This window comes from Chenopodium album, chromosome 2 (assembly GCF_948465745.1).
Source record: "Chenopodium album chromosome 2, dcCheAlbu1.1, whole genome shotgun sequence".
NCBI lineage: Eukaryota > Viridiplantae > Streptophyta > Magnoliopsida > Caryophyllales > Amaranthaceae > Chenopodium > Chenopodium album.
The window spans coordinates 65,196,289-65,204,157 of record NC_137835.1 but is presented as its reverse complement, the minus strand read 5'-3'; the positions used below and the strand labels follow the sequence as shown (position 1 = coordinate 65,204,157).

The window sequence follows — 7,869 nt, the reverse complement described above, 5'->3', positions numbered from 1 at the left end:
GATATTGTTTCTCGTTATGAAAATATGCGCTTGGATGAAGAAGAAGGAAGTGTGGTTGATTTGGGTGTTGTAGAGGCCGAGACCCCTTCACAGAAGTTTGACCTGATGCTAATTGGGAGATTGATTACTGATAGACCATATAACCTAGAGGCGTTCAAATTAACCATGACTAAGGCTTGGGCTCTATTTGACAAATTGATTATTAGGGTTCTCAGTCCTAATCTGTTTGCCTTCCAATTTTTCCATTGGAGGGATAAAGAAAGAGTTTTACAAGGAAGACCGTGGTGCTTTGACAATCTGTTACTAGTTCTTAAAGAAGTAGAAGGTAACGAACAACCAAAACAAGTTGCTTTAGTTCACTCGCCTTTTTGGTTCGAATCAAGCATCTGCCATTTAATTGTCGCTTTGATAATGTTGTGAGGGAACTCATGATGAATTTGGGGGAGGTTTTGGAGATTGAAGAGGATGTGTTAAGGCTTGATCGTTTCCGTCGCGCAAAAGTTATGATACATGTGACAAAACCCTTAAGAAGGTGCTAGAAAATTCGAGACAAAGGAGGTAAGGAAATTTTTGTCGAGTTTGCTTATGAACGTCTCCCGTTTTTCGGTTATGCGTGTAGGGTAATTTGGCATGCGGAGCGGGATTGTGTGATGATCTCCGAGGAGAGCAAGAAGTCGAAGCTTGGATGGGGAAGGTGACTTAAAGCTTCCCCGAGAAAGGGGAGATGGAGGAGGTGGAGGCTGTTTTAGGCTCTCGAAAACATCTTTTCATCACGAAGGAGGATGATTTTCAGAGGGAGAAGGAGAATCGGGATACGAGTGAGGGGGAGGAGAGGGAATTGAGATTGAGTGCGGGTGGGGTTGGTGATGTGCGTATGGTTGCGGAGGGGGAGAGTGATGTTCAGCAGGGGCTGAGCGTGGGGATGGATAAAAGGGAGTTGGAAGGACAGTTAGTTGGGGGTGGGGATAATATTGGGAGGAAGGGGGAGGACTCGGGGGTGGATGAGGGTGTTGTACAAGAATTATTTATTTTTAAAGGGGGTGAGAGTGGGTTCAAGTCTAAGGCAGCAGGGAAGGCTTGGAAGAAAATAGTTAAGGAGAAGGGTGGGAATGGGAGTAATATTATGGAGATTGACAGAGACAAAATTTTGGGGAAAAGAGGTCGTGATGAAGGTAATGATAGTATGTTGGTGGAAAATGTGAGTAAGAAAATGGTGATTGAGAACTCTTCTAATGGATGGCGATTGGCGGAGACTGTCGATGAGCAGTCCCGCTAAGCTCAATGAGTGTTTTGAGTATTAACTACAGAGGGCTGGGTAATACCTCTGCAGTTAATAATCTTCGGAACTTAGTCCGGAGAGAGGCCTCGTCTCTTGTTTTTCTGATGGAGACGAAACTTAGTAGTGGAGAGATGAACAAAATTAGACCAAAACTCATGGGCTATGAAGGTATTGCAGTGGATAGTTGTGGTCGTGCTGGAGGTGTTGCTCTTTTTTGGTTCAAGGGGATTAATGTGGAGATTCAGTCTATGTCAATTCACCATATAGATGTCTTGATAAGGGACGGTTTGGGTCCTAATAGGTGGAGGCTCACAGGTTTCTATGGGTGCTCGGAGGTTCATAATCGCCATCTTTCGTGGAGCTTATTGACGGAGCTGATTGGCCCGAGACAGTGAAGATGTGTGGGTATGCATAGGAGTTCAATGAAATTCTCTTGGACTCTGAGAAAAAAGGTGGTCGTGACCGCGCGTTGTGGCAAATGGATAACTTTAAGGAGGCCGTTGATAGGTGTCAATTGCAAGATGTTCCGTTTTCGGGATATGAGTTCACTTATGACAATGGGCAAAGTGGCGATGACAACATTCAATGCCGATTGGATAGAGCTCTTGCTAACAAGAGTAACAACGAGTGGTTGACTATGGTTCCGAGTGCAAAACTTTTTAACCTTGAGAGAGAGTGGTCGGACCATGCCCCGATCAAACTTATCTTAGATGGGCAGCAAGATGGGAAGGATAAAAGGTGTGAGAAAATTTATCAGTTTGAGCAACTTTGGGTGGATCACGATGGGTGTGAGAAAATTATAGAAAAGGCATGGCAATTAGGGGGTGGCTTGGTGGAGATTAATTTGGCAGTATGTGCGGCTGATTTGAAGCTATGGAGTAATGAGGAATTTGGTAGGGTGTTTAGAGAAATAAAAAAGAAAAAGATTGAGTGTGTTAAATAAGGGGGGTCGGTCAGTGAGCCAAGTGAATGAGAGGAGGAAAGTGGTGAGGGAAATAAATGACTTGCTCCATCAAGAAGAAATATATTGGAGGCAGAGATCAAGGGCCCTTTGGTTGGAGGCGGGGGATCGTAACTCGAACTTTTTCCATCGTAAGGCCTCGCAAAGAAGAAGCAAGAATAGGATTTCTCACCTGATTTCTGATGATGGCACTAGGTACGAGGAGGTGGAGGATATTCATGAGGTGGATAATGATTATTTTCGTACTTTGTTCACCTCTTCTTCACCATCGGATTTCACTGAAGCTCTAGAAGGAATTGAGGTGTGTGTAACTGATGAGATGAATGGTGGTCTTAATGCTCCCTATACGACAGACTGGTTATTAATGTGCTTAATGGTGATTTGATTCCGGAATCTATGAATAAAACTTTTATTGTGCTTATCTCGAAAATTAAGGATCCGGACAAAATAACAGAGTATAGGCCTATTAGATTATGTAATGTGATTTATAAATTGATTACTAAGGTGCTAGCGAATCGGCTGAAAGTTTTTCTCCCTGATATTACATTTATTAATCAAAGTGCTTTTATTCCGGGACGTTTAATCACGGATAATATTCTAGTTGCTTTTGAGTTGTTTCATTACATGAAAAATTCGGGGAGTGAAAATGGTTCGTTGGCTCTTAAATTGGATATGGGTAAGGCTTATGACAGGGTGGAATGGGGTTTTTTGAGAGCGGTGATGGAAAAAATGGGGTTTGCTGTGAATTGGGTGAATTGGGTAATGCATTGCATCTCTACGATCTCTTTTTCTATTATTATAAATGGGGCACCTTCGGGGGAGTTTACTCCATCACGGGGTTTGCGTCAAGGTGATCCTCTATCCCCATATTTATTTATTTTGTGTGCGAAGGCTTTGTCGGGACTTTTGAACAGGGCGGTTGAGTTGGGTAATATTCATGGTGTTAATTAGAGTTGCTTTGTCGACCCTTACTATATCGCATTTGTTCTTTGCAGATCATAGTATTATTTTTTCTAAGGCAAATGTGGAGGAGGTAGATACAATTCGCGATATTTTGCATACTTATGAGATAGCTTCGGGGCAGATAGTGAATTTTGGGAAGACGACGGTAACTTTTAGCAAGGGAGTTCCGGAGGACAGAAAAGTGGAGTTAGCAGGTCTGTTAGGAGTCACTGTAGTGGATGTACATGATAAATATCTTGGTTTGCCCACGGTGATCGGGAGGTCTAAGCGGGTTTTTACTAAGGGGGTTCGAGAGAAGCTATGGAAATAGCTTCAAGGGTGGAAGGGGGGAATTTTATCTAAGGCGGGTCGGGAAGTTTTGATTAAGGTCGTGGCCCAATCGATTCCGACCTACGCGATGAGTGTGTTTAAGTTCCCTTCTTCGTTTTGTGACGAGTTACGTTCTATGGTGGCTAATTTTTGGTGGGGGCAACGGAATGGTGAACGGAAAATTCATTGGGTTGCTTGGAGAAATCTTTGTGAACCTAATGTAGCTGAGGGCTTGGGATTTAGGGATTACAAGGCGTTTAATTCAGTATTACTAGGCAAACAAGATTGGTGTTTGTTGCAATTTCCCGATAGTTTGGTAGCACGGGTGTTGAAAGCTCGGTATTTTGATCATAGGAACTTTTTGAATGCTGAATTGGGTAATCAACCTAGCTACTCTTGGCGTGGTTTATGGGGTGTGCGATGGGTTGTGCAACGTGGGTTGAGGTGGAGGGTTGGGAACGGCTTGAATATCTTGGTGTGTCATAGCCAATGGGTTCCTGACACGCAATCCAGGAGAATTATCACTCATATGGGTGACTGGAATATCAACTTGAAGGTGTGTGATTTGATCCACCTTCCCACTGCTTCGTGGAGGGTGGATAAAATTAAGGAGATTTTTTTGCCGTTAGAAGTGGAGCGCATCTTAAGCATTCCTCTAAGTAGCTGATTACCTGATGACACTTTGTGTTGGGACCTTGAGAAGGGGGGTGAGTACACGGTTCGATCTGCGTATCGAGCGATTTTTGGTGATAGTTGGGCGGATAATGCCTCATCCTCGAATTTTGCCGCGGGCTTTTGGAACAAGGTATGGCATGCTTAAACTCTCCTTAGAGTGAAATTATTTTTTTGGAGAGCTTGTAGAGGAATTTTGCCGACCATGGTGGGATATAGTAAGAGGTGCCAGGAAAGGTGAGCACTTGTTCTTTGTGTGGAGCAGCAGAGGAGACCGAACTTCACAGCTTGAGGGATTGCGTATTAGCTCGGATGTTGTGGAATGAGAGTGGAATAGGGGACAAAGTGTAGGGCAGCTTTGGAAGCTTTGGTGACTTAGCTTTTGCTTGTTTTGAGAAAATCCCTAGGAGTGAGCATGCCTTGTTGATGATGGTGATCTGGGCTATCTGGACCGCAAGAAACAAGTGGATTTTTTATGGTGAGAAGTGTATTCCGAAGCTATCTATGGAGTATGTGGTCAAGCTGCAGCGTGATATAAAGGGGAAAGAAGAAGTGCAGGTGAGTGTGGGAAGGGGTACAAAGCAACGATGGAAGCCACCAAGGGAGGGATGGGTAAAACTCAATGTAGATGGGGGCACTTGTGAGGGATTGGGATCCTCTGTTGGGGCTGTTGTTCGTGACAGTGGGGGGGGGAAGCCTTTACTTGCTGCTGCGTGGATGACAGAGGACCGTTGGTTGCCTAATATAGCTGAGGCGAAGGCGGTTTTCTTGGGGTTAAAAGTTGTTGTGGAGGCGGGGTTCACAAGGGTGGTGGTGGAGAGTGATTGTCTTGGTCTTGTTAACGCAATTTCGTCACAAGAACGTGGGATTAGCAGTTTGCATTTAGTGTTGGATGATATTTATCATGTTAGTTCTTTGCTTGGTAATGTGTCTTGGAATTTCATTCGTAGGGAGGGGAATAAGGTAGCTCATGAGCTATCTCATTGCTTGCCATGGGAGGTAGGTTGTCGTGTTTGGTTGACGGATTTTCCGCCAAATATTGTATCTCTTTTAAACTCTGAGCTTCCTATGAATGATAATTGATCGCTCTCGTGGAGCATTTTTTTAAAAAAAAAAACCTAAATTCAATTATTAGATTTATTTAATTATGATTTTCGTTTTTTTATATAATAATAAAAAAAAAAATAAAGAGAAAACTTTTTTGGCCATGAGTTAGTTGAAGATGGCATATCTATCTCATGGTTTTTTTTTTCTTTAACCTTAAGTATTAATCTCCTAGTTTTTCTTACTTTCATAACTAAAATTAACACCTATGTTATTCTAACTTTTAATCATTTTCATTAGATTTTTTTTTTCCACATGAATTAATCTAAACCAAATGTTACTCAAATTCATTTAACAAATTTAAACTTATCATGTTCTTAATCTAATCTCATTCCTCCTTGAACTCTATCTTTCCACTCTCAAAACATTATAAATAGACCCTCAATTCTTCACAAATTCCTCACATCAAAAGCTGAACTTTCCACTCCTCTTAAGCCTTCACGCTTTCCTCTTGCTGTCTTTCCCACACTCGTGCAATAACAACACCGACAGCGCAAGTTAAACTAGCTATTACCACCCTCTACCGCCTAGCTGCCGCCACACCAGCCCCCCCGGCGAGTTGCTTTTAGAAGGTGCAAAAGCATCTTTTTTTTCTTTCACCTTCATCTTTGCCGTAAGTTTCTTAGAAAAATGATACTATTAACCCACTATACATAAGTATTATTACTTATAATATTATACTAAGGGCCGTTTGGTTGGGGGTAATTATCAAAGGGAAAGGGAATGGACAGACCCAATTCCCTTTGTTGTTGTTTGTTTGTCACTTTCTATCATTCCTTTTACCCATTTTTGTTTTTGAGTTTACCCAAATATGTTCCACACTGATTCCCCACCCCCCCTAAGACTTTTCCATTCCCATTCCCCACTTCATTACCCATCACTATCTCTCTCCTCACAAGCCCTAACAAACCCAGCAATCGTCACCCATCACTGAAGCTCCGACCACCACGGCAGCCACCGGAGTTCGTGCACCGGCGACTATATCCGACAGAATCTAACATAGTACATCCACCGGCGATGATATCCGACGATCTTCTGACATGTTCTTGTTCTTGTTTTCACGTTTTCTACCTAAATCAACTTTTTTTTTTTTTTTTTTTTTTGTTTTGCTCATGAATTATCGGGGAAATTATACTTATTCCTATTTTTTGTTGAATTGTGGTGGATTCCTAATTTTTGTTGAATTGTGGTTAGAAATTGATACTCACTGTTCGTTTTCAAGGCTTTTGTGGTTTTTTTTTTTAATAATTATTTTTAATTTTATTTTGGGGGGGGGGGGTGACGAACAGTATTGAAGCAATAGTTATTTGTTGATTTTTATTATATTTTTGTCCTTCTTGAATGTATGCTAATTTGTTGTTAATATATAATAATGTTCATGTTATATATACCAATGTTGGTTTCTTGAATGTACGAACAGTAGGTACTAACAACAATTTTGTGTAACTTTTTTTACTTGATTTATGATTTTTTTTTAAAGCTATGATTTTATATATATGTATACGTGTATATTGGTTTTTTTTTAAAGCTATGATTTTATATATATGTATACGTGTATATTGGTTTTTGGAAAAAATATAAAAGAATTACAAAACTCATAATTTGATTCCGGCTTGAACCAAACAATAACAAAGGGAATCAATGAGTAGTTCATTCCGTTTCCTGGACATAGCCAAACGACAAAGCTAAATTTGGGGAATCCATTCCTTTCTCTTTCATTCCCTTTTCTTCATTCCATTCCGATTCCCCTATGCGAACCAAACGACCCCTAATGTTATTAAGAAAGCTAAAGCTAACGTCCCTAACAATTACAATACCAATAGCTAGTGTTCTCAAATTTCAAACTGAAACTGTTTAACTGCCCGAAATAAACCGACCTAAATGAGAGCCGAACCGATTAAAAACCCTTTTTGAAACCGAAAACCAACCCAAACTGTATGTGAATGAACCCGAAACCGAACCGATCTGAATAACGTTACACCGTATAAGAACCGAACCCGTTAATGAACCGAACCCTTTTTAAACCGGATCGAAAAAGAACCGAGCTGTATCTAACCCGAAACCGCTTTCAACCCGAAACCGTTTGAAGCGGGGTAAAAACCGTTTACACCGAACCGTTAACATTCCGTGACCCGTTTGCACCAAACTGTATATAAACTGAACCGTTTATAAACCGAACCGCTTGCAAACCGAATCGTTTATGAACCGGACCGCATATAAACGAATCGACTACAAACTGCTTACTATAAAGAGAATATTAAAATCAAGTTAAAAGGTGTTTTAAATAAAATTTAATTATCATGGTACAAAAATTTTAATATTTATTGAAAATTTATTATCGTAGTATAAAATATCTTCCTGTCAAATTATTATCATAGTATAAAATATCTTCTTGCCACTAAAAATCCTCTGGCCAAATCGAAAAAGAACCGAACCAGTTATAAACTGAACCGAAAAAGAACCGAACCAATTATAAACTGAACCGAAAAAGAACCGAACTAGTTATAAACTGCACCGAACTGTTTCTAACCCGAAACTGTTTATAACCCGAAACTGTTTAAACCGGGATAAAATCGTTTAC

At 40.8% G+C, this 7,869-nt stretch overlaps 2 protein-coding genes across 2 annotated transcripts; both read left to right on the top strand.

The window, feature by feature from the left end:
- The first annotated feature begins 1,757 nt into the window (after nucleotides 1-1,757).
- Nucleotides 1,758-3,513, top strand: LOC145574412 (uncharacterized). The gene is made up of 4 exons (XM_081632197.1): nucleotides 1,758-2,209; nucleotides 2,436-2,616; nucleotides 2,745-3,090; nucleotides 3,236-3,513. Exons 1-4 carry the CDS (start codon nucleotides 1,758-1,760, stop codon nucleotides 3,511-3,513), a joined length of 1,257 nt encoding a protein of 418 aa, XP_081488323.1.
- Nucleotides 3,514-3,600: 87 nt separating this feature from the next.
- On the top strand, nucleotides 3,601-5,267 carry LOC145574404 (uncharacterized). The gene is made up of 3 exons (XM_081632188.1): nucleotides 3,601-4,068; nucleotides 4,216-4,317; nucleotides 4,536-5,267. The coding sequence occupies exons 1-3, from the start codon at nucleotides 3,601-3,603 to the stop codon at nucleotides 5,265-5,267; spliced, it is 1,302 nt and encodes a 433-aa protein (XP_081488314.1).
- Nucleotides 5,268-7,869: the final 2,602 nt, after the last annotated feature.

Coding starts and splice junctions, on each gene's coding strand:
- LOC145574412 (XM_081632197.1), top strand. CDS start 1,758: ATGGATAACTTTAAGGAGGCCGTTGATAGGTGTCAATTGCAAGATGTT. Junction 2,617..2,744: donor GGTTATTAATGTGCTTAATG/GTGATTTGATTC, acceptor TTGATTACTAAG/GTGCTAGCGAATCGGCTGAA. Junction 3,091..3,235: donor ATCACGGGGTTTGCGTCAAG/GTGATCCTCTAT, acceptor TGTTCTTTGCAG/ATCATAGTATTATTTTTTCT.
- LOC145574404 (XM_081632188.1), top strand. CDS start 3,601: ATGAGTGTGTTTAAGTTCCCTTCTTCGTTTTGTGACGAGTTACGTTCT. Junction 4,069..4,215: donor ACTGGAATATCAACTTGAAG/GTGTGTGATTTG, acceptor GACCTTGAGAAG/GGGGGTGAGTACACGGTTCG. Junction 4,318..4,535: donor CCGCGGGCTTTTGGAACAAG/GTATGGCATGCT, acceptor GACAAAGTGTAG/GGCAGCTTTGGAAGCTTTGG.